The 22,426-nt window shown below is 54.4% G+C and overlaps 8 protein-coding genes across 8 annotated transcripts; 3 read left to right on the top strand and 5 right to left on the bottom strand.

The window, feature by feature from the left end:
• Window positions 1-6: 6 nt before the first annotated feature.
• K437DRAFT_232726 (uncharacterized protein) lies at window positions 7-627 on the bottom strand. Its single transcript, XM_013389531.1, has 3 exons — window positions 430-627; window positions 313-352; window positions 7-236 (listed from the first exon to the last, which is right to left on the bottom strand). The coding sequence occupies exons 1-3, from the start codon at window positions 472-474 to the stop codon at window positions 154-156; spliced, it is 168 nt and encodes a 55-aa protein (XP_013244985.1). The 5' UTR covers window positions 475-627; the 3' UTR covers window positions 7-153.
• A 133-nt stretch (window positions 628-760) lies between these two features.
• K437DRAFT_232725 (uncharacterized protein) lies at window positions 761-5,438 on the top strand. The gene is made up of 6 exons (XM_013389530.1): window positions 761-1,230; window positions 1,298-1,468; window positions 1,539-2,399; window positions 2,464-2,544; window positions 2,613-4,165; window positions 4,229-5,438. The coding sequence occupies exons 1-6, from the start codon at window positions 1,158-1,160 to the stop codon at window positions 5,204-5,206; spliced, it is 3,717 nt and encodes a 1,238-aa protein (XP_013244984.1). The 5' UTR covers window positions 761-1,157; the 3' UTR covers window positions 5,207-5,438.
• K437DRAFT_254498 (uncharacterized protein) lies at window positions 5,187-6,509 on the bottom strand. The gene is made up of 3 exons (XM_013389529.1): window positions 6,020-6,509; window positions 5,826-5,919; window positions 5,187-5,752 (listed from the first exon to the last, which is right to left on the bottom strand). The coding sequence occupies exons 1-3, from the start codon at window positions 6,147-6,149 to the stop codon at window positions 5,254-5,256; spliced, it is 723 nt and encodes a 240-aa protein (XP_013244983.1). The 5' UTR covers window positions 6,150-6,509; the 3' UTR covers window positions 5,187-5,253.
• A 267-nt stretch (window positions 6,510-6,776) lies between these two features.
• Window positions 6,777-10,354, top strand: K437DRAFT_254497 (glycoside hydrolase family 37 protein). The gene is made up of 6 exons (XM_013389528.1): window positions 6,777-7,639; window positions 7,712-7,781; window positions 7,858-8,938; window positions 9,034-9,196; window positions 9,266-9,861; window positions 9,947-10,354. Exons 1-6 carry the CDS (start codon window positions 7,076-7,078, stop codon window positions 10,149-10,151), a joined length of 2,679 nt encoding a protein of 892 aa, XP_013244982.1. The 5' UTR covers window positions 6,777-7,075; the 3' UTR covers window positions 10,152-10,354.
• On the bottom strand, window positions 10,255-12,791 carry K437DRAFT_272668 (uncharacterized protein). Its single transcript, XM_013389527.1, has 2 exons — window positions 12,284-12,791; window positions 10,255-12,216 (listed from the first exon to the last, which is right to left on the bottom strand). Exons 1-2 carry the CDS (start codon window positions 12,784-12,786, stop codon window positions 10,413-10,415), a joined length of 2,307 nt encoding a protein of 768 aa, XP_013244981.1. The 5' UTR covers window positions 12,787-12,791; the 3' UTR covers window positions 10,255-10,412.
• Window positions 12,792-12,910: 119 nt separating this feature from the next.
• K437DRAFT_254495 (acyltransferase-domain-containing protein) lies at window positions 12,911-15,089 on the bottom strand. The gene is made up of 4 exons (XM_013389526.1): window positions 14,341-15,089; window positions 14,158-14,268; window positions 13,712-14,074; window positions 12,911-13,625 (listed from the first exon to the last, which is right to left on the bottom strand). The coding sequence occupies exons 1-4, from the start codon at window positions 14,761-14,763 to the stop codon at window positions 13,041-13,043; spliced, it is 1,482 nt and encodes a 493-aa protein (XP_013244980.1). The 5' UTR covers window positions 14,764-15,089; the 3' UTR covers window positions 12,911-13,040.
• Window positions 15,090-15,608: 519 nt separating this feature from the next.
• K437DRAFT_32336 (uncharacterized protein) lies at window positions 15,609-19,989 on the top strand. Its single transcript, XM_013389508.1, has 3 exons — window positions 15,609-15,906; window positions 15,998-19,843; window positions 19,945-19,989. Exons 2-3 carry the CDS (start codon window positions 16,006-16,008, stop codon window positions 19,953-19,955), a joined length of 3,849 nt encoding a protein of 1,282 aa, XP_013244962.1. The 5' UTR covers window positions 15,609-15,906; window positions 15,998-16,005; the 3' UTR covers window positions 19,956-19,989.
• K437DRAFT_254493 (uncharacterized protein) lies at window positions 19,987-22,363 on the bottom strand (the record flags this gene model as incomplete). The annotated part of the gene is made up of 3 exons (XM_013389525.1): window positions 19,987-20,401; window positions 20,472-20,688; window positions 20,763-22,363. Coding segments are annotated over 3 exons (2,196 nt in total), but the record flags the coding sequence as incomplete, so codon positions are not given.
• Window positions 22,364-22,426: the final 63 nt, after the last annotated feature.

Below are 22,426 nucleotides of genomic sequence, written 5' to 3'. Positions count from 1 at the left end.
TTGCATGCACATCTGTATCTTATCACCAATGTAGCATACATCCTCGGGGATCTTCTCCGAACCGGGGCGCTTTGCAGAGCCGCGCGATTGTGCGGCCCAAGTTTCCGGCACATTAGATCTGCATGAATAGGCGAAGAGCTTGAAGATAATTCCTCAGGTTGGCGGAGGGATCAACTTCCCCTGTTTTGGAAGTTGTCTTTGCTCCTCGCCCAAAACCATGCGCCGATACAGGACATCTAGGTTCGGAGTGTTGCCATCACCGGTTAGCAGGCGGCCCCCGACGCAGCCATACAGCGGTACATCGCGGCTCACATGTAGAAGCGACAAGGACCGGAAAGGAGAAGATGATCACCTGTAACCCATTGGAATCATCAGCATGCACTGCACTCGGGAGATTGAGGGGTTTGGAGAGGCCAGCTGGAAACGCACCCGCAACCGACGCTGGTCGGGCGTCAGAGGAGCTTTTGGCGGCATGGTCGATGATTCCTAATTGAAGAAGCCCACACCCATGCCTCTTGGGCGCATTCTCTTCAATCCAAAGCCACTTGGAAACGGGAAATGCTAACTGAGAATGTTCATAGTGAGCACAGAACGCGAGGGTCGATCAAAACCGCGACTGTGACAAATGGTCTGCGAGTGCGGTCTTCTGGTCAAATATGTCCTAGTTTGCGTAGAACCTGAGAGGCTTTGACTTCCGCCAGATTTCAGTCACCCGACCAGCGTGCTTGGTCACGTCCCTGTGTATCCACATGACATCGACCTATGAGCCATCACGAGCAACCGCTAAATCCTCTTTCATTCTTTCCATCTAATGCTGAATTTTCGTCGGCCACTTTACGGAGCTGAGTATACGTAGCACGAGCGTCACAAGGACCTGATTCGCATTTTGCACGGTGTCGGCGCCGCCAGTGGCCCCCTGAATAGGTCCTATGAGCCTTCACTTGTAATTGCGTCAGGTCTTCAACTCAACCTTGCAAGGCGAGATCATCCCCACAGAGCTGCACTACGACATGGGGATTGTTGCAAAAGCAGCAATGCAACTACGGTGACACAAGGTCAGCGCTTCATTGCCGGAGTGCCCGGCCGTTCTTCTGTTGTGGTAGGCCAGCAATTGCAAGCCCGACGTCCTACTCGACATCCTCGCTGCATACATCACTATGCACGTAGCCTTGAGTCCCAAATTAGTCCTGCAAGGGCTCAAAGAGCAACCTACTGCTCTTCTGGTACATGGTAAGTAATGGCCAGCATGAAGCCCTGTCCTACACTCACAGCTGACGCTCATTGTTGCTGATTTTAGGAGGCAAGCTCTTCGTCGGCACTTCGACGGGCTCACTTTTGGTGTACTCTCTTCGTGAAGATGGTAGCGATGCTGAGGTTGTGGAGCATAAGAAGACGTTTTCGCCAAAGGGAAAACCAATCGATCAGCTGGCAGTCATCAAGGAAGTCAATATCTTAATCAGCCGAAGCGGTAAGCATGATCTAGCACGGTTCCGAATTGCGTTGTGTACCCAGACTGACCTTAATGACCTGCCTTTAAGATGCTTCCATATGGATGCATAGCCTGACAGATCTTGAACCTTCAGGTCCAGCACCAATTCCTCAAAGCAAAGGTGCCTTGACATTCACTCTGGATACGTCAGTGCAAAAGCGCCCTAAGTTGGGTCATGATACTGCCAATGTCGGCACAATTGGGCAAAGCACCCTACGGAAAGGGGCGGCCTACCGCGTGGGAGGAACGATTCGAAAAGGCGGCACGCTCAACTCCAAGATAGTCGCAAGCCTCAGAGGCATGGATCAACTTGCGCAAGAGAAGGAAGCGAAAAAGAAACAGCTCCGGGAGGGTGCATTGGGCTTGGGTCAGGACTCTGGCATCGAAGACGACACGGAAATGACTCTCGTTTCTGTCCTTGCCATCGGTCTGCGACGAAAACTGATATTTCTACGCTGGGTTGATGGCGAGTTCTGGGACACCAAGGAGATTGCACTCCCTCATTCCCCACGGTCGATAGTCTTCTCGACCCCCACAAGCCTTTTCATCGGTTACTCTCTAACAGATTACGCGACTCTAAGGGTTCCTCTGGCTGCAGAGTCATCTGTTGCCTGGATTTACCGTCAAGATACGATCTCCACGTCGCGTGGAATTCCAGAATCGAGCACGGCTGGAAAATTGGTGGACGTGGTGGAGTGGGACGAAGCAAAGGAAATCTCCTTGCCATCGCTTCCTATTGGCACTGTCAATCAACAACAGGACATATCAACAGCCAGTGCTGGCGGATATGGGGTAGGGCTAGGTGCCGCCTTTGGATCGATTGGCGCATACGTGGGGATGAGCGGAGGCCGCCAGCGTGATCCCAGGGTCATCTCAATCGATGAAGAAGAGCTCTTGATTGGAAGAGAAAGTACGTTTGGGGCTCATTTGCTCCATGTTGCGAGTAGGTGTGCTGATGAGTTCTTCTTGCATAGCGATGGGAATATTTCTCACTGCGGAAGGGAAGCCAAGCAGACGAGATGGCATCGATTGGCCCACGACACCAGAAAGCACGGGTAAGCACCACTACGCCGCGGAGAGGGATCGACCGGATTGGTGCTTACAACCACTCCACCGCAACCAGTCTTTCTACGGCCGTATATTCTCTCAGTGCTTCCGCCTACGGGCGCGTCTTTTTCCTCTAAATTGACCTTCAATTATGGCGCGGGCGCGCCTGCGACGAGTAAGACAACAATCCAGGTATTATCTGCTCGCACGTTAGCAGAAGTGCAGAATCTTACTCTACCCACTGGAGCTCCTGATGAAAAAGATGCGACTACCCAGGTCCGGCTTATTCATCTTCCGACACTTTCTGCTGGTGGCAAGCCTCCGCTCTACATTGTGTCGAGCCCAGCAGATCGCAGCATCCTGGAAAAAGATGGCGTCATGATTTGGCGCTTGGAAATGGAACATTGGGGAACTCAGATTGACGAGCTAGTCCGCAAAGGTGGATTCGAGGAAGCCCTTGCCCTGCTCGATAGCATCGACCAGATCATCCTTGAAGACAAAGAGCAGCGGCGGATACAGGTCCAGAACCTTTATGCCGTCCACCTCTTTTCAACGCAGAAATTCGACGATGCAATCGAGATCTTTCTAGCACTGGACACAAACCCAGCTCAGGTGCTCACTCTATACCCTGAGGAGATTTCTGGCGCCTTGTCGCATCCACGCTCCCAGTGGTTCAGTGTCTTTGGCGCAGAAGAAAACTACGAGATTGATCCTCTGCCCACAGCCAAGGGCACGGTGGATGCTACGGAATCCTCGATCGAAACCATTGGCTCCGTTATTCCTGCACCAAGTCGAGCCTCACCGCGAGGCACGCCTATCCTGCGAGACCGAAGCCGGCTTGGCTCGTTACTCGCCGGGAGACGCCCTCAGAGCATCTATGGCGATCAACTGACGCAGCAGGTGCCACAACAGTTTTCTCCGACATCCACGCCATTGGGTTCCAGTCCGAATCAAATCGCATCAGTAAGTCCATCGAGGGCTGGCAAGGTCATCGGAAAACCCTTTGCTCCTGAGGACGATGATGCTGGGAGCGTCCGTTCCTTCAACTCAGTAATGACGACCCGCCGCGAGAAGAAACTCCTGAAGGACGATGCTTTCCGTGCATCGTTGGATGCACTCGGCAAGTTTCTTGCGGATCGACGGCGGATCTTCAAGCCACTTCTCGAATCCCACCCAGAATCGCACGTTGCTCAAAGCAAATCTCAAGAGCATCGTGACGTATCTCAATTACTTGCAATTCCGTCCGCTCCATTGTCGACGTTGACATTGGATCAGCTCTCCGATGTTGCCCAGGTGGTGGACACTGCATTACTCAAGACATTCCTGGAGATGAAGCCGGCTCTTATCGGCCCCTTGTGCCGGTTGGAGAATTGGTGCAAAGTTGAAGAAGTTGAAGAGCTGCTCCAGGAGCGGAAAAAGGTCTCTGAGCTGATAGCGCTGTATGGTGGCAAGGACATGCACATGAAAGCATTGAAGCTACTTCGAAAATCCGGGCAAAAGGAAGGGGACGAGGCGGAGCGTTTGGGGCCAACAATACGATATCTTCAGAATTTGGACCCAAAGCACATCGATGTCATCTTGGAGGCCGCTCATTGGGTTCTCGATGAGGATACAGATTTGGGTCTTGAGGTGAGGCTCTTCCGTCGCTTTGCGCTCGGACATTAGCAGCTCACTTCGAGTGCTCTCCTTCAGATTTTCACGGCGGACACCGGGAAAGTCTCATCCTTCCCACGCTTCGCCATCGTGGAGGATTTGGAGCAATTTTCACCGTTGCTCTGCATCCGGTACCTTGAATTTATTATTGGGAGCCTCAACGAGAGCGAACCATCTCTGCACGAAAAGCTGCTCTTCCTCTACCTTCGTCGGGCAACAGAACTGAGAAAGTCTGGAGAGCAAGAGGAAAGGGCCGCATTGCTGAAGAAACTGCTTGCTTTCGTGGAAATTTCTCGACAGTACGGCGCGGAGTGTGTGCTCGGGCGCTTGCCGCCGGCGCAAGAAGACCTATATGAAATCCGTGCAGCTTTGCTCGGACGATTGGGCAACCATGACGCTGCACTTAGCTTGTATGTGCATGTCCTCAAGAATGTCCACCAGGCGGAAGAGTATTGCAAGCGCGTGTGGACTACCCGAGAGTCTCGAGCGGACAACGACGTCTTTTTGACCTTGATCAAAGTCCTTCTCCGGCCAGATGGAGCAAATGGGCAAGATTCATCTCGGCAAGCGCAATCAGAATCATCAGCAGCAGAGACTCCAGGACTACCTGTGCTTGACGAAGCGATCAGAATCATCGTACGACACGGAGCGCGCATCGATGCGGTCGCAGCTTTCGAGCTCCTGCCACCGATGGTGCCCATGCAGTCGCTTGAGGCATTCATGTCGCGCGTCCTCCAGATCACCACGGCTGAAAGGCACGACGCGGGGGTTGTATCTTCTGTGTTGAAGGCGAGAGATCACCAGCTGGACCATGGTCTTATGTCTCTCAAGTCCAAACATGTCAAAGTTACGGAGACCAGAATTTGTCCGCGCTGTGGCAAGAAGCTCGGCAACTCGGCCGGTATCACAGTGAAACCGATCTCGGGCATTGTGACGCATTACTTTTGCCGCGAGGACGGAGCAACTGCCGACGATGCTCTTGCTCGCAGGATGCGATTGCGAGATCTGTACCTGTAGTCGCATTCATTGCTATGCTACATCGCAGCATGTCTATGCTCCGAGGTTCAATTGGCTGTTTCTCCTGGCACCGTGTCCACTTCTCGTGTTGTCATATTGCTTGCGTCATTATCACCATCGCCACGTGGTCTTGCGACTGTCTTTGCCTCCATCGACGCTGTAACGGATGGTGGCTCCTTGGTCTTGTCCTCACGCGCCACACCTTGCGTGATACACGTTTGATAGTTGTATTTTCCCAGCCGCTCGTAATCTTGTAACACACCGATGGAAATAAATGTCTGAACGCCCTCGACGACGATCCAGCAGCTCGGTCCTTTCAGTTCGACTGTATGCCCGGCGTCTTTCGGCACCGCGTCCGCGACGATTCGGATCACCTCCTCCCGGTCGAGCACCATACTGGAGCGCAAGCGCGGCTCCACTTTGTATGTCTGCGCTGCGGACGGATCAAAGCCTAGGCGCGCATGCAGGACTCCAGTGGCCAGTATACGCAACGAGTCGGCATCGGCTTTGGACACTTGCGAGACGGGTGTGAGACGCTGCAAATATCTGCAATAACAGATGCAAAACAAGTGTCAGCGCATGAAATGTACCCGGACTGGCAATGTAAATGCAACTGCACCTGCTGCGCGAGAGGCCGCTAATCAGCGCCCTTTCGAGAACTTCTTTAACGATACGGTAAGGATCGAGGGAGGAAGCAAGGGAGACAAATCCCACTGCGGCGAGAAAGAAGTGTGTGGGGGGGGGGGGACAGGACGTGACGGCTTCTCAGAATGCTTGATGCTCTCTCCTCAGAATGCGGAGATGTGTTCTCACATGATTCCGTTTGCAGGTCCACCAGTGTCAGGTCGCCTCTAGGAATGCTGATATTTGAGCTGGCTTTGGTCTTGCCCTTGGCCCTCCCCGCCTCCCTTAAACCAGACAGCTCGGCTTCGAGCTCACTCATGAAATCGCCTTTGCTCTTGGCTGCATGCTCCTGCGATGCATGTGCATCTTGCTCGTTTTGGGCTTTGTGAGATCCGTCTTGTCGTTTAGGATAGAGTTTCGCAACAGCCTATCGCCTCGTCTCACAGTGATCGAGATGGGGATGGTGTGAGGCGGTCGATAATGGTTGCGACATTCAATTTCCAATATTTACAGGAGCAAGCTGCACTCGTAGGGGGATCGGGGCATTGTCTCTCACCTCTTCCAGAATAGCTTTCAGGTCACCGCTCGCCTTTTCTTCTTTGTTACGGGGACATGTGAACCATATCCCTGGCTGCCCTACAAATGAGTTATCAATGCGTGCACGCTTGTACGTCCTAGACGAGATTGTTTGGTCGCCGCGTGCACCATCCTGAGACGATGGTTTGTAGTACTTTCGTTTCTTGTTTTTTCTGTTCGCTACCATCCTTCACTATAAGTTAGCCTCGGCTAAGCAGTGATCGTCTTCGCATGTGGTGTTGCTTGCGATATAAATGACTTGCTGCGAAACGGCAAGAAAGATCCATACCACTGAAGGATCTGGAGGCTACCGACGACGTCTGGAACCCTGGCCGCGCGCACGGACCAACCACCACACTAAAGCTGATTGGCTGTTTTCAATGCTTGCATCTTGCGTGAGGGCGGCCAGCAACATCATGATCAAGCAAGAGGCTTAGCAATGGATTCGGTCTCCAACTGCGTTCCATCATCGACGAACCTGCAAAGTTGTGATCGTTGCACTTGTTCACCACGTCCAGGAGTCTTCAAATAATCTTGAGCAAACGCCCAGGTCCTGATCGTTTCACGAGGGGAGAGTGCACCGCAAAGTCTGCACGCTTGTTGGAGCTCCTTTTAGTCATCTAGGTGCTATCGCCCAACTATTCACAAAAACGCGAGCTTTCAGCCCGAATGTCAGGCTTAAGTCACAACACTTTTCCCACACCCGCTTCGCCACTGGCGACTGTTGGATCAGCTGGCTCAGGCACAAGCTCCTCGACCCCTCCCATGACGAATCCGTTCACGCGCAACCAGGATGCTTACGACTTGTCCCGCATGCTGCGCAGGTCCAGCATCAGCGCCTCCTCCTCTGCCAGTGCACTGGACCACGCGATCGACGAAGAGGACGAAGACAGCGACCACGGCGTTACAAGCCAGCTCAAGCCGTTTCCGTCCATCGTCTCCCCTACCTCACCCAAAGGACCCCTTGGATCAGGCGTGCTCGGTCCACTAGGTGCGCAGGACAGCAGCAGCATCGGCCCCGGCACTGATGGCCAGCAGGATGCAGCTTCCGACCTGCCGTTCGATCCCTCACTCAAGCCCGCTGGTGCGGACCATAGGAACCCTAAAAAACTGGAGGAAACGCTGCCAGACCCTGATGCCGAGTACTCACGACCGGGACAAAGCAGGAGGAGCAGTATCACTCACGAAGGTGTGCAGGCTCGGGCGCGAGGGATCGTCAGAACGTACAGTATGGTGAGAGAATGAAGGAAAGTGCCTTCGTCAATCTGATGGCAGTTGACTGATCCGATCTGATTGGCCTTGCAGGGTCAGCAGAAGCGCCGACCGAACGTGATGGACAATGATACCATCATGAGGGCACGTCGCCTGAGCCACGGTGAGCTTCATAAAGACCCCTCTGGCTTCCGTGACCTGTCGAATATTGAAACAATTACTCGTTACTGTACCTTTAGACGCTTCGCAAGAGAACCCTCGCCGCTTCATTGTGGACGTAGATGAGACGATGCGGCTGGTCTTGGAACAGGAGGACACGGACGGAAACTTTCAGATTAACATCACTGATGGTGGTCCCAAAGTCGTGCAGCTCGGGACTGTCGACAGTAATGGCTACAAGGGATTCGACATTCGTGGCACCTACATGCTGTCCAACCTTTTGCAAGAGCTCGCTCTGGCCAAGGAGCACGGCCGCAAGCGCATCGTGCTCGACGAGATGCGTCTTGCCGAAAACCCTGTCGACCGGCTGTCGCGCATGATTTCGCAGACCTTCTGGCATAATCTCACACGTCGAATTGATGGCGATGGACTAGAAGCCATCCTTTCGGATCCAAAGAACCGATCGAAGAGCAAGCACCCGCGCATCTATGTTCCATCAGCAGAGCCGCGCATGATCGAATACTACCAAGATGTCGCAAAGCAAAAGCCAGAGCTTGGCCTGATTGTTGAAATCTTGCCACCCATCGCGCAAGTCACCCCTGAGTACATGCGCGACCTTAACGACTTTCCTGGCTTGCTTGCGCTCGCCATGCGCGAACGCCCGAAGAAGGATGGCTCCGAAGGCACAGAGCTCGAAGGCGTGCCGTTCGTCGTTCCAGGGGCGCGATTTAACGAGCTGTACAATTGGGACTCATACTTCATCTCCCTTGGCCTCGTTGTTGACAACATGGTCGAAATGGCCAAAGACATCGTCGACCACTTCATCTTTGAGATCAAACACTATGCCAAGATCCTCAACGGCAACAGAACCTACTATCTCTTGCGTGCGCAGCCACCCTTCTTGACGGACATGGCACTACAGGTGTACAGTCGTTTGGAACCATCCAACGAGGCCGAGAACAATGCGTGGCTCAAGAAGGCGATCCAAGCAGCGATCAAGGAGTACCACACCGTCTGGATGTGCGAGCCCCGCTACCACCCCAAGTCGGGCCTGTCAAGGTACAGGCCTGCCGGCGTCGGCGTGCCGCCTGAGACGGAGGCGTCACACTTCACGCACGTCCTCCGCCCATATGCTGAGAAGCACGGCATCAGCATCAACGAGTAAGCTGCAGACGGTCGTAGAGTCGCTGGCATGACATACTCACACGACAAACCCACTGACTCTTCTCTTTTGGAACTGCGATTACCCTGCTCAGATTCACGCGCAAGTACAACTTCAATGAGATCAAGGAGCCGACACTGGACGAATACTTCATGCATGATCGTGCAGTGCGTGAAAGTGGACACGATACGTCGTACCGGCTGGAGAAGAAATGTGGTAACCTGGCGACAATCGATCTGAACGCTTTGCTGTACAAGGTCAGTAGCCTAATTGTTCTGCTTCACGTCAAATCCTTCGACTGATTAATTTCATCTTTTAATCGGCAGTACGAGGTTGACATTGCAACTGCCATCCGGGAGCTGTTCGACGACAATCTGACGCTCGATGACGACTTCTTGCTCTACGGGCCGCTCCCGCCAAATTACGCAATGAAGGGCGCACCCCCCGCTAAGCCGTTGCGGTCGATCGAAGCGCCTCAGACGTCAGCCGAATGGTTTGCGCGCGCCGCTCATCGGAAGTACCAAGTGGATGAATACTGTTGGAACGAGGGCATGGGTCTATACTACGATTATGATACTGTCAAGGAGGAGCAGAACCTCTACGAGAGCGTAACGGCTTACTGGGCAATGTGGGCTGGAATGGCGAGCGAGGAGCAGGCTGAGAAGTTGATGCATCAGTCCCTCAGGAAGTTCGAGGTCACTGGCGGGCTTGTGCCAGGTACGGAGGAATCGCGCGGGAGGATCTCGCTGGAGAGGCCGAATCGGCAGTGGGACTATCCATTCGCATGGCCCCCCCATCAGATCCTCGCCTGGGTCGGAATGGAACGGTATGGCTATTTGGAGGACGCGCGTAGGCTTGCGTATAGATGGCTATACATGATGACGGTCGCTTTTGTAGATTTCAACGGTGTTGTGCCAGAAAAGTGAGTGATATAGCTCGTGGCTGCGTTTTCTGTTTTCGTACGCTGATATCTCCTTTCAACCGTGCTTGACACTTGCTCCACTCAGGTTCGACGCCGTCAAGCTCAGCCACATGGTCGACGCAGAGTACGGCAACCAAGGCATTGACTTCAAATTCGTACCCCGAGAAGGGTTCGGCTGGATGAATGCTTCGTACCAAGTTGGCCTGACGTTCTTGACTACGCACATGAGGCGCGCCGTTGCTGCTTGCCAGCATCCGGACGATTTCTTCAAGACGTATCGACTGCCTTGAAAAGCGCGCTCCGAAGTGTTTTTGAGGCGTGTCAAGACGATGTGTTCTTCTACTTTCAAATTGCGAGGTATAATTGTTCGACAAATTGTATCACTTCTGCTGCCCCTAATACAATGCCCATCCTGTCATCTCAATCATCATGTCATATGAATGTCAACTAAGTATTTCAGACAGAAGATGACGTCGCATGCCAAATCATCCAATCACATTACATTGACAACTACAAAAGAATTTGCATGCCAACGAATGCTAATGCAAGGATCACTCAATTGACCCATAGTCGAGCTCATCTGTCGCGAAAGAGGGCGTTGAAGTTGCAAAACCAGACGTCTTGCCAAAAGCAAGTGGGAGACTCCACTTCTGCATGTCGCGCGCCTCGGCCTCCGCGATATCAGCCGCACCCAGCAAAGTGTAAGGCTCAGCTGCCTGCTCGCGCCCCTTCTCTTCTTGTAGTGCTTCGCGTGTTTGCGCCTGCATCTGTTTGTAAGCGTCGGCTACCTCAATCTCGCCTTCCCATGCGCCATCATACTCCATAGCTGCAGTCATATTCGGCACGTCGTCCTGTGTTGTCTCTTCGTTCGCAGCAGAATCGAAATGTTCGTCATCCCCTACCCATTGCTGATTGTACCACGCAGGGCAGTCGATACTGGTAATCTTCATATTCGTTGGAATGCTACTTGGTTCGCGCATGGATGGTGCTGGCGCCGGATGACTGCCCCGGTCAAACGTTAGGGATGCCTCAGCGGCGCTGATGTCCGACTCACGCGGAATGTACCTGGCAGCCGCAACCGCTCTTCGCGTATGGATTTTTGGCTTGGACTGAGGTTCGATACCGAGGCTGCCTTCACCCGGCGGCAGTTGAATCTCGAAGTCGGAGTAAGGGCCATTCCGGCACAACGCTGGGTGAGTGTGATACTCTTCAGGCTGTGCTTGAATGTCGGGCCGAGTGTCAAGGGTAAATGAGGCTGTTTCTCCTTTCTGATTATGCGCAGTCAATTCGGAATTGTTCGACCCTACGCTGATTTGTGGCGTCACAGATTCTCGCGGCACTTCAGGAGTCGCTAAGCCTTTAGCTCTCTCTCGCCGCTTTCTGTTTCGCTTCTTGGTACGCAGACTTCCACAACCCGGTGGTACCCAGCCGCCAGGCGGAGTCACTGGCCGGGGCGGAGATACGTATCGATGCCGGGGCGGAGGTTTGGGGACAGCTGGCTGATCATCAGTCGCCTTTAACGCTGCGGAAGCGGAGGAAGAGGAGCAGGCCTCCGACGTGGATGTGGCGACCGAAGGTGTTGAGCCTTCGGTCGATAGAGGTGTTGACGATAAAGATGAAGAGGATACCGACAAAGCGGCAGGCGCCGCACCCACCGCGTCCTGCTCATTTGCGTCTGAATTTTCAGCCGAAAGTGAAGAATCGCTTTCCAGGCTAGATGAGCCGTCCGAGGTCCCGTCCGAAGTATCGTCCGAGGTCCCGTCCGAAGTATCGTCCGAGGTCCCATCCGATGAATCCTCGCCATTTGTTTCTGACGAATGCTGGAGTGGCTGAGCTGCTCCATTTCTTTCTTTGTGGAGGGAGGCCTCAGAGGGAGGTCCATCGGAAGGTGAGTGATCGAGAGCATCGGCATATTCAAAATTGACAACGTCATCTTTGCGCTTACGCGCTGCTTTCGCTGCCTCGAAAGCTTGCAGAGCCGCATTAACGGTCGGAACCGATGAACCTGTCGTTGAAGACGGCAGTGACGATTGCTTCAGCCGTTGCCGCTTGCGATTTGGCAATCCTGACGTGTCTGACTCCGATGCGGTGTCGATGTACATGGCGGCTTTGGACATTTCAGGCCGCCCAACGACACCTAGCTCGGACCGCATCAGTTCGATCACACGGCTCGCATCCGCCATCATGGCAAGGTCATCTGTATGCTCGTGAAGAGGGCTATCTGACCTTCCATTTGGAGAGATTGATTTCTGTGTGTACGCAGATTCCCGAGGCCGCTTGCACGTTGCGCTGCTTAGGATTTCGGATTTTGCCATGGCTTGAAGAGCTTGAGACCCGGATGGACGGTAAGAAACTCTGTCCATGCCAGTGTGAGTTCAGTAACCTTCTCCACGATGCTTGAGAGGGTGCATCAAATGCTCACTCAATGAGGTCCTCATCGCGCAGAACATCTACCTCGTCAACTTCAAATCCACCAATGCTTAACAGCAGCGCCTCATCTTCCACCTCTGCATAAGGCGGAGTCTGCGACCCCACCGTTTGCCTCCTTCTCAAAGCATCGAGCACTCGATCTCGGACACCCTGCAGCGAATCTCGCTCCGGGAAGAAAGCAATGAGGAATGTGCGTACAGGAAGCGGTTCGAGCGTCCGGATGCGAAGGCGAAAGCTAGTACTGCTACTTCCAGCGTTGCTGAAGGCTTGACTCTGATTTTGGCCTTGGCTGTAACTGTGAATGTAACTCGAAGTATAGGCCGCCTGATGCGACGGCTGGGGAAGGGAGGCAGCGCGTTCTCCAGCTCCGTTGGTTGAAAAGACGTGCTGGTCTCTTCGATGCAGATACATCTTTGTCGTATAATACACCTGCGCGGCCGTTCGCAGGCAGTGCCGGAGGGGTGACGTGATGTTCACGCGCAGTAAGCTTGGCATTAAAATGCAGGCCCTTTGGGTCCGAGGATCAACAACAACTCAGCTTAAAAAGCGAGACGTTCGAATGGATATGGAAAGCCGATTTCAGAATCGCTCTCTCGGCCGTGAAATTTCAAGTTTATGTGGGTGAAGGATGATGGTCTAACCATCCGCGAGATAAATAGAACCCCTTCGCAGGTTTTCACTACGCTACAGCTGACTGAGTAGTGCCTTTAACTTACTTTCCTCACCTATTTTTACGATTTAATCTTTCCTTATCCTTTCAGCGCCTTGTAACCTTGGATAACGCCAGCAGCAACCCACACCGGCAGGCCCCAGACGAAAGCATGGCCTAGTTCCAACGGCGAACGAAGCTCAACGGGGATCTCGAAAAATTGTGGGGTTATGAGCTTCTCAAGCCCTTGCGTGCCGTCACGCTGCAGGCGGCGGGTATATGCGCCATGAACAAAGTCCCCATCGCGGTTAAACGAGTCCATCAGCCGATCCTTGACAGCCCAGCGCTCGCGCAACCATGCAGCAAAGCACTCCTGCTCCTCCTTTGTCGGCTCGTTCTCCTTTGTTCCACTAGCCTTGCCGCTGGAAGCAAGGCGGCCCAAAGGCGGGTGATCGGCAAGGGCGTCTGTCCCAACTGCTGCTGCCGCTACGCTGCCACCCAACGTCGCCATGCTATCTACGGATGGCCCCGACTTTGCGCCGTCATCTGGAGCAGTCACACGTGTCATGATGCAGTTGAGGTGTACGCGCGGAGGAGGGACACCTTGCATGAAGACGGAGCGTAGTGTGTAGTAGTCTTCGCCGTAGCCTGTTGGCGCGATGCCCGGATATCCAATTGTATAGTCCTGCGCAGACCACACATTGTCAGTATGTGCGCACATTTAGTGGCCTCAAGATTTGAATATGGGAGCACTCGTGATTGGGACCTCACCACTAGCCATAGGTCGTCTATGTCAGCTGCGAGAGCACGTAGACAAAATAAGAGGCCGGTGCTGCGCGGCAAGACGGTATATTTCAGCTCGTTCTTGTAGCCCATCTTTTGTGCGTACTTGTCGCTCTGCGCCTTGGTATTAGCGGTGAAGATCGTGCCCTCCGGAAAGATGAGCAGGAGCAGCTTGGCTGGCGACGCACGTGCTGCCTTCGCATCTGCTACATTATCGTCTTGCCTCTTCTTGTCGGTTTTGTCGTGCTGCGAATGCGAGCGCTCGGCTAAAAAAGAAAGGTGTTTAGCCAGTGGCATACGATCGGCCTGCCAATTTCGCGCCAGGAAGATGAAGCGGAAGAATTGCATGCCCTAGACATCGAGATGTGCCAATGTATGTGTCAGTTCCGCGCTAGAAATACCATCGTCTGGGGCAGCGAGCAGCATACACGCACCCAGCCAACAAAGGGAACCTTCTTCAGCGATGCTTTGAGGATGATGATGATGCTGTCCGCCATGTTGGCGTAGTAAGCGACGCACCAGAGGTACAGCCAATCTACATAGACCTGATCATGGAAGTTTCAGAGTCATATGACCGTGACAACTGCGGAGGAGCCTTTCATTGAAGAAATGCGCACCTGATGATTCGAAATCCAGACGCTGCGGTCCGGCATCTTGACCTGCGTGACTGTACCCAGTCCATCCGGACCACGTCTGTTCTCATCGCGTATGACGAACTTTTGCGCATCGATGGGTCGGCCCTGCGCATCGGTGAAGCTCAGCACGATCGTCGTAGGCGCAAAGAGCTGGCTGATGGAGACGAGCAGGACGCCAAAGCTGTGCTTGGTGTATGCGACAAATTTCTCGTACAGCGGCTGTGTGGAGGGGAGAAAGGAGAGGGGCAGAAAGATAAACTGGCTCGTGTTGAGCGCAATGATCGCGACATTGAAGAAGATGCCGAAGACCAAGGTCTGCAGCCAGTGGGACCTTGAGGTGCGAGATGCGATGGGGAGCATGTGATTCCTTGCCGCGCTGGTCGCTGCCAATACGGGACTAGGCATGTTGCAGTGAAGATGACAGTGGGGTGTTCCCTATCTGCGTTTGATTGGAGTCAGCACAACCCGGCTCAAGTTCGCTTGCACGGTCAGAGCAGAGCCGGTCCTTGGCTTGGCCAGCGGGCGTGGAACACGTTCAAAACAAAGCCTTCGAGAAGAAAAGTGTGATGGGCCGCACTGAGGCGCGGATGGGGGCCAGGGACGGCAGGAAGGCGAATAGGGCACGAGGAAAAGCGTCAAGTGAACATAAGCACGCCTTTGGTGCGTGGTGAGAGGGCCGATGGGCCAACTGGAGAAAAGGCGTATGTATGTCGATGTAGAGATGGGTGAACAGTGCGATCAACAGCTGCGCGGATATGTCGAGTGACAACATGAGGGCCGCCGGCAGGAAGCGGCACTGGAATAGTTTTCTTCAATGTGCCGTTGGCGGCTGGTCCATTTTCTACGCGTAGCGTCGCCAGTAACGGTTTATTCACGCAGCTTCTATACCTGCAGCATTCGTTGATCTTCGGGCACCACAAACCTCGAGCCTGAAGGTCATGCATTCGTTCATCTGTCAGGCTTGCGGGTCAGTGCCCAGCTGGTCAGAGGGTATGTGACAACGATCGAAAATAGCCTCTGGTGAAAAGGGACAGCAAGGCAAACACCTGTTCTTGTCGCGTCGTCAGCCCGTTTGACAAGCTCTCAGGTACCCGAAACGGCCACAGGTGCACAGTTACATCATCATCCCAGCATGCCCACGACAGTACCAAACTAAGTTGGATAGTCATCATGTTGACGGGTAAAGATGTGATGTTGAGCTGCCCTTTATGGCATTGCAATTCTGTTTTTCTTCCTTTTCTAGTGGTCCATGACGACTGATCCCATCTGGCAACACCATCTTCCGGTTCTGCTTAACACCTGTTTCATCCTTCGACCGCCTCACAGTTCCTTTGGTCTCCTCATGGGCCTTCTCATGAGGATGCTTTGTTCTTGTTGCAAACATCATCCGTGCTACACAAAGACCTTCGGTTGCCATTGAAAGTATTTCCCTTAGATACCTTGGAACGCAAGTGCGTCACCATCAATCCAGCTCTTGGCAAAAAAAGAAAACAGCTAAGCTACGCGCCGAGGCGTGTGAGCTTTAAGCTCTCGTTACTGAAGTCGCAGGTGAGCTCGCACTGTCATCGTTGTCATTGCAGTGGTACCGCGAGGCGCTCACGGGCTTCCTCTCGTTGCCCGATGCGGTGCATCTGCCCAGCTGTTGCGATGGCGCCGCCCGCGACGCTCGGCGTCCCGCAAGTCTACTATCTGCAGCATTATGATTCACCCATTCCATTCTCGCCTGGCAATCAGGCTGGTCGCGGGGGGCGATATGCTGAGGAAGAGGGCGACGATGACGACGAAGACTATGTCATGTCTTCTTTGCGCAAGGTCCGCCGCGGAGCAGCCAAGCCCAATCTCCAGCATGCTTCATCGCGAGAACGCGCTCAGCCCGATGCGCACAAACGCTCCCACTCTGAGTCGTTTTGCTTCCCTCTTCCTCCGACTGACATTGGGAGCACTGCCGCGACACCATATGGTGCACCCGTGCCACCCAACTACCCAAAGCCCCCCGTGGATCACGCCTATCCGCTCGGTACGGGCCTACAGGCGCGCCATACCCTCCGACGACCACTGAGCATGGCGCATCTCAAGTCTGTTGCTGAAGTTGCTGCCCTCGACGAGCGTTTGCATCCGCGGACCATCGAGCAGTGGCGCGTCGAGGCGGAGCGCTACGCCCACGCCCAGGGCAACGATCAAGCTGGTGCAAGGCCCGATGGAGACTTCGACGCCCTTTCCACTGTCGAATCGTGCAGCACCAGTGAGCCCTCCTCATCCTCTACTGGTACTTTTGCGGATACAGCGGCTGGCACGGACACGGATGCGAACACCGACCGTTTAGCCCCCTCTCCTTCTGGCGTTGCGCTCCCAAAGAAGTCCATGAAGCGCACTCCAGTCGCGTCAGGTTTTCTCGGCGTGCCGCTTGCTCGAACCGCTCCTGGCAGCTGTTCGTCCCACTCAACAAGTACGGTGCTCAGCTCCGACAAAAGCAACGAGAGCGACAGCAGGCGCGGAAGCGACGAGACCAGCTTGTTCATCCGTGACGTGGGTGATCGGCGGCGGAGCACTGCCACGTCCATCACCACACTGCCGACTGACACAGAGTGCAGGGGCGATGCGAACTTCAAGTTGGACAACAAGGTTTCGCCAGTGCGGACAGCGAATGTCGCGACCACCACACGTGCGAAAGTCGGCGCACAACAGGAGATTGACGGAAGAAATCCGAGCTGGACTCTGGTCAAACAGTATCACCATGCCGCCTCAGGCATACCAACATCCTACTCACTACCGTCTATTGTCACCGATAGCGTCGCGCCTCTCGCTTATAGCAAAGTTGCCGCCGTGCACACTGCCATCCCACCCCTTGACTCTATCGGCACCGATCAATACCCTCAGGCTGTCCAACATCATCGTCGTCATAAACAAGAGGATTTGCTCGCTCGCCCGCACCGCCGCACAGTCAGCATCGAGCAGCTGTACGACGAAGACGCTTGGGAGGATGATGACGGCGAAGGCAACGCAAACCTGTACAAAGATAATCAACTGCCTGAAGCTGATTACACGGAGGGGGAAGAAGTGGGCTTGGGCGCACAAGATGGTGCAGACCAAGCCAAGGTTTTGCGTCTCAGGCGCAGCTTGGAGCTCCTCAACCTCAGAGGCGACTTTAGCGAGCATGCAACCCCTTCCGCCTCGCTCAAGCAACATGGTCGCGCGGCCAGACAACGGCAACAGCAGCCAAAGAAACGACTCATCAGCTTGGGCGGCGCTGGTGCTGTTGAGGTCGACGACTTCGGCGCGCCAATCGAGATGGCAGCTCCGTCGCTTGCTGAGCAGCTCGCAAATGCTTCCGACATCGAGTGGTCTGTCGACGAGAGCGTAGCACCATGCGTATTGTCTTACCAGCTGGACACCTTGCAGGATGCAGATATGACAGATGAACGGCATCAATCAAGGCAAGGTCCCACAGCGCACGTTGTCGTCGTGCTGCGCAGCCCTGCACTGCGCGACGGTACGCAGCACGATGCTTCCGTTGCAGAGGTAGGCAGCAGCTGGAGCCGAGCTGCATCCCGTGTCAACAGCTTCAACCATCATCATGCGGCCGTGGGTGGCGTCCGTCGTCGCGTCTCCTCCGGCGGACGCCAAGCGGTGCGTGGGGTACTCCCTCGGAAGGTGTCGATTGGTCGCAAGCCGCCGTCAGGCGTGGCAGGCGTGAATAGAAGCACATCGATCATCTCGAGCATCACGGAGGACTCCCCGATTCTCTCTGGGGCGCTGTCTGCTTCCGCTGCATTGCAGCCTCTGCTGAGCAACAACAGCGGCGGAACCGCGAGAGCTCTGCTCATGAGTCCTCTCGATGTTGAGAGGCTCTTTGGCGTACCCCTTTCTGCCATGTCTCCTCCAGTAGGCTCGAACCGATCCCCAATCGTCGTGGCTGACGTTGCAGATGCCCATGCGACCGCGTTGCAGCTTCTTGATGAGCCCAGTGGAAGACAGCCTCAGCAGCGACACCAACTTGCTGCGGCCAAATTGGAGCTGCCGTCTATCGCGCAGAGCTCCAAGGATGGATTAGCCGAATTCAGCTACCTTCTAGAAAATGATTTCTTCGACCAAATGCGGCCGCGCAGTCCGGAGCTTCACAGAAGCGGAGCCTCAAAGGCGCAGGTGTCGCCCACGGAAGTACTTTCCACCGGAACGACTTCGGCCTTACCTGGTATACCGCCGCCTTTTGTCACGGATCAGACACGCATCCCATCCGACTACCAAGTGGCCCCGAAAGCATCTGATATACGGTCCATGATGTCTAAGCCTCAACTTCATGATGCGGGTCAGCTCAAAAACATCCCTAGCGGGTCTACGGCGACAGTCCATTATCCGGTTCCGACGCCCTCACCCGCTTCCGTCCTCGACCGTTCGCGCCCGAAAACCAAACGCAGAGAACTCGAGCAACCGCTTTCAGCTGAGACGAGCCCTGTGTTTGTGGTGAAGACGCGCTATCGCACTCCCGTCTCTCGGACGAATAGCAACATTTCAGATGCTACTGTCCGGCCTCTGGTGCCGCAGCGAAAGGTTTCCAAGGACCAGCTCAGCCAACAGGCCAGAGAGGCGAGCATCCCTATCGACGTCGCAGAGGCGGAGGACTCGCTACCTGCTGGCCCCATGTGGGTCGGAAAACACGTGAACCCGCACCCAGCAGCTCCACGCCAAAGGCCAGCAATGCCACCGACGACACGTGTGTCCTTTGCAGACTCGGCACGCTCGAAACCAATGCACCGCAACCAGCTGTCACAATCATTTACAGGGACGTCTACCCCTCGCCCACACAGCCTAGCATCCACGTCTAATGCTGCCGGAGCCGCCTTTGCTACGCCCATGAGCATGACCGCCCCTTCTTTCGTCTCATCGCGCGGGCGACGCCCCTCGCATACACAGATCCTACGAGGCAGGGCGCTAGACGATGTTCGCCAGTCTTGTCACGCGAAAGCTGCATACATCCGCGCGACGATGGACGCAAAGGGGGGCACTTCGCTCGCTGTCACTCCTGCCATGTCAATCAACACATCTTCGAGCGGCTCGTCACAAGGCACAAGAACTTCGCCGGTCAAAAGCAGCAGGCTCGGCGCATTCGCATCGCGGCCCAAAGCTGTTGAGAAGCCATACATTGCGAAGTCACTCTCCATGCCCACGGCCTTGCTCGCAGGCTTGCGTCGTGACAGTGGGGCGCCCAAAGCGCAGCAGATTGCAGCAGCCACCACAGAAGCCAAAGCAGCTATCGCACCACTAAATCGCCTGCGTCGCAGCAGCGACTTGAAGCCAAAGCCGAAGCCTCCGCCTGAGCCCCGACCGCGAGTCTCTACCGGCAAAGGTTTCGACGAACACGGTGCACGCATTCCCGCTCGCTTGCAGCCTTCTGTGCGCATGGCCGCAAAGTGGACTAGCATTGAACCAGCAACAGCCGCCCCAGCTTTTCCGGTTCCACCTGCCGGTATCCTTGTCAGCCCACCAGGTCAGTATCCGCAACAATCCCACACCAGTAGCACACCGAAAATCGTGGTGAATCTGTGACTGATCGAGTGCATGACACTTCTCACGTAACGAAAACTCAAGATTCCTCATGATCATGTACTTAGCTCACGACGCGCCTTTACGGGTCATTGATAACATTGATAAACAATTGAATTCCTATCTACTTGGCGCCCGCGAGGATCATGTCCAACTCGTTTGTGACAGCATCTTTTCTCGCTTTCATAGACTTCTTCCTTGATATCTTGTCCGCATCCAAGTCTTCGGACCTCCGCCTCTTCGATTGAATCGGTTGCTCAACGCTGTCATCAGGAGGCGGTAGTGCCATGTGTACTGTTGTCATCTGGTCGGCTTGCTTGGCCTGAGCTTCTTCCGTCAAGGAAGGCAAGGGGTCAGATTTGACCTGTGCTTTAGCCCACTCCTTCCATTTGGCAACGTCCTTGCGATACATTCCGAGATTCAAGCGGCGGATAAGGAAGCGGCCGTATTGCGAAGACAGCAGATGTGTTTCTTTTGCACGAAGCGACTTCAGGATTTTCTCCTAAACGCCGGAAAAGGTTGCACCAAGATCAGTAAAGTGTTTAAGCAGGTGAATTTCACTGATGACTTGCCTTTGTAAACGGATCTGCCCGGTCCCAGACAGCATCTGCTACGCGACTGCCCCATCTGTCGTCTGCCAAATCAGACAGGAGCGGGATGAGCCGCTCGAAGAGTATCCTGCGATGGTGGAAAGTGGTGGTGGAGGAGTTGATCGCCGCCAGAACGACGTGAGCCGCGATTCCAGAGCGGCTGATCGATAGCAGCATTTCCTGTTGTTGTGCTTGAAGGCTGCAAAAAAGCAGAGAAAGGAACAAGGGTGTGAGCATCTGCATGGGCCAAGCGCGAGAGAATCTGTCGCTAACCTTCGATGAATCAATTCATTCGCTGGAAGGCTGAGCCGAGCAATGTGCTGCAAAAGCACGCTTCCTTGCGTTGTCGCTTCTACGTCAGGCAGTGACGCGATCTTCTCAGCACTGTTTTGCTCATTGGCCGTAGTAGCAACCAGAATCACTTCTCCTTCTTTCTGCTCAGGGTCTGATTCTGAGTCAGAGTCCTCTTCCACTTCGCCGAATGAAATCATTTTCTTTGCTCTCTTCTTTGCTTTTCGGGCACCAATGTGTTTCGCCCCTTCCGCCTTTTGCTTGAGCTTAACTTCACGCTTGCGACTCTTAACCCAGTCCTTGCGCGTCTTGAATGCCAATAAGATGTGCAGTGTGTCAAGTTGGGTCTGTTCGGTAGTCTCACCCTGCTCAGTAGACCCAGGGTCCACACCAAAAGCATGGCAGATAGCGGAAGCCGCTTCTTCCTGCAGATTGGTGCCCTCACTCTTGGAGCCCCAAGTGTCAGCTGCTGCAGCTGCCTCAAGTAGTGCCTGCAATAGATTGACTTTTCCTTCTTTCACAATTTTGCCACCTGCATTCCTGACCTCTTTGATGGCATCCCTTATAAGATCCACTGCTTCGAGTGCCAACTTTTCCCAGGCACTAATTTCGCCTTCAGTCCGCACAGTGTGCGCTTTCAACGCCACTTGCCCGAGTCGTCGGATCACAGTCGTGACGACAAAATTGGCGATTGGATGGGTGCCTAAACTGATGGTGCGACCGGTACCTTGGCCCTCGGTCTGACTTTGCGTTTGCAGATACACGCGATAGAAGAAAATGAGTGCACCAGGAAGACATGTTTCCAGTGCTGATTGCAGAGTGTGAGAACCGATTGTGTCGCGCAAGGAGGTTTCGATGAAGTCGGAACGTTGTGGCAGCTTCGCCTCTTCCTTTCTCCCCCTCGCCATTGAGCTTGCTACGGCGACAAGGCCGTCGAGAAGCATGTCATGTAATCCACCGGCTTTGTCCGCTGATTTAGGAGAAGCAGCCTCAAGATTGAGGAAGAGCGCGAGGGTCGGAGCTGATATAGGCGAGACAGCGATTGCGCGCACCTCGTTCTGTGAGAGGTGCGAGAGGCAATTCTCGCGTATTTGGACCAAGGTCTCCTTGAATGATGAAGGTACTTTGGGTGCTTGCACAAAAGACTCATCAGGCAACGGTTCAGTGGCCTTTCCCTTGCCTTTTGCTGCTCCGTTGCGGTTCTCTTTGGCTCTGTAAACCGCGCTCTTCCTCGATCTCGTCAATTCACGTCCGAACATTTTGGCACCTCGCTGATCCTGCTGTTCGAGAGGCAGACCCGCAAGCAAGATTAGGATAATGCGCAAGATATGCGTTCCAAAGGCGTCTTGCAGCAGGCTGCTGAGGTGTGGCGCGAGTTCGACGGTTGCATCGAGCAGCAGTTGCGTGGCTGTTCGCAGGATCCCAATGGAGCTAGATGCTTCCGTCTCGACGCTTCTTGCTTGGGCAGAAGAAAACACTGGCATCGAAACATGCGATTCGCGACTAATCGCATGTTGCAGCGAAGACAGTGCACTCTGCAGGACATGTGAACCAAAGCGGTGTCTGGAGAGGGTGAGAAAGCTGCGAAAGTTCACCATCGTAGAGCAAGCGCGTGAGAAAATCAGTGAAGCTGAAGAAGGGGGGGG

This window comes from Tilletiaria anomala (genome assembly GCF_000711695.1).
Source record: "Tilletiaria anomala UBC 951 chromosome Unknown K437scaffold_13, whole genome shotgun sequence".
Lineage (NCBI taxonomy): Eukaryota > Fungi > Basidiomycota > Exobasidiomycetes > Georgefischeriales > Tilletiariaceae > Tilletiaria > Tilletiaria anomala.
The sequence above is the reverse complement of the archived record's forward strand: the minus strand, read 5'-3'. Positions and strand labels throughout refer to the sequence as shown.

Excerpts from the sequence above, each read along its gene's own strand:
- K437DRAFT_232726 (XM_013389531.1), bottom strand. The coding sequence starts at position 474 with ATGCCGCCAAAAGCTCCTCTGACGCCCGACCAGCGTCGGTTGCGG. Across the intron at positions 353-429 it reads CCGACCAGCGTCGGTTGCGG|GTGATCATCTTCTCCTTTCC; the intron begins GTGCGTTTCCAG and ends AATGGGTTACAG. Across the intron at positions 237-312 it reads GGTCCTTGTCGCTTCTACAT|ATGTCCTGTATCGGCGCATG; the intron begins GTGAGCCGCGAT and ends CTCCGAACCTAG.
- K437DRAFT_232725 (XM_013389530.1), top strand. The coding sequence starts at position 1,158 with ATGCACGTAGCCTTGAGTCCCAAATTAGTCCTGCAAGGGCTCAAAGAG. Across the intron at positions 1,469-1,538 it reads TATCTTAATCAGCCGAAGCG|ATGCTTCCATATGGATGCAT; the intron begins GTAAGCATGATC and ends CCTGCCTTTAAG. Across the intron at positions 4,166-4,228 it reads ATACAGATTTGGGTCTTGAG|ATTTTCACGGCGGACACCGG; the intron begins GTGAGGCTCTTC and ends GCTCTCCTTCAG.
- K437DRAFT_254498 (XM_013389529.1), bottom strand. The coding sequence starts at position 6,149 with ATGAGTGAGCTCGAAGCCGAGCTGTCTGGTTTAAGGGAGGCGGGGAGG. Across the intron at positions 5,920-6,019 it reads GGACCTGCAAACGGAATCAT|TGGGATTTGTCTCCCTTGCT; the intron begins GTGAGAACACAT and ends TTCTCGCCGCAG. Across the intron at positions 5,753-5,825 it reads AGCGGCCTCTCGCGCAGCAG|ATATTTGCAGCGTCTCACAC; the intron begins GTGCAGTTGCAT and ends CTGTTATTGCAG.
- K437DRAFT_254497 (XM_013389528.1), top strand. The coding sequence starts at position 7,076 with ATGTCAGGCTTAAGTCACAACACTTTTCCCACACCCGCTTCGCCACTG. Across the intron at positions 7,640-7,711 it reads TCGTCAGAACGTACAGTATG|GGTCAGCAGAAGCGCCGACC; the intron begins GTGAGAGAATGA and ends TTGGCCTTGCAG. Across the intron at positions 9,197-9,265 it reads TGAACGCTTTGCTGTACAAG|TACGAGGTTGACATTGCAAC; the intron begins GTCAGTAGCCTA and ends TTTAATCGGCAG.
- K437DRAFT_272668 (XM_013389527.1), bottom strand. The coding sequence starts at position 12,786 with ATGCCAAGCTTACTGCGCGTGAACATCACGTCACCCCTCCGGCACTGC. Across the intron at positions 12,217-12,283 it reads CGCGATGAGGACCTCATTGA|AGTTTCTTACCGTCCATCCG; the intron begins GTGAGCATTTGA and ends TGGCATGGACAG.
- K437DRAFT_254495 (XM_013389526.1), bottom strand. The coding sequence starts at position 14,763 with ATGCCTAGTCCCGTATTGGCAGCGACCAGCGCGGCAAGGAATCACATG. Across the intron at positions 14,075-14,157 it reads AGGTTCCCTTTGTTGGCTGG|GGCATGCAATTCTTCCGCTT; the intron begins GTGCGTGTATGC and ends CTCGATGTCTAG. Across the intron at positions 13,626-13,711 it reads TAGACGACCTATGGCTAGTG|GACTATACAATTGGATATCC; the intron begins GTGAGGTCCCAA and ends TGGTCTGCGCAG.
- K437DRAFT_32336 (XM_013389508.1), top strand. The coding sequence starts at position 16,006 with ATGGCGCCGCCCGCGACGCTCGGCGTCCCGCAAGTCTACTATCTGCAG.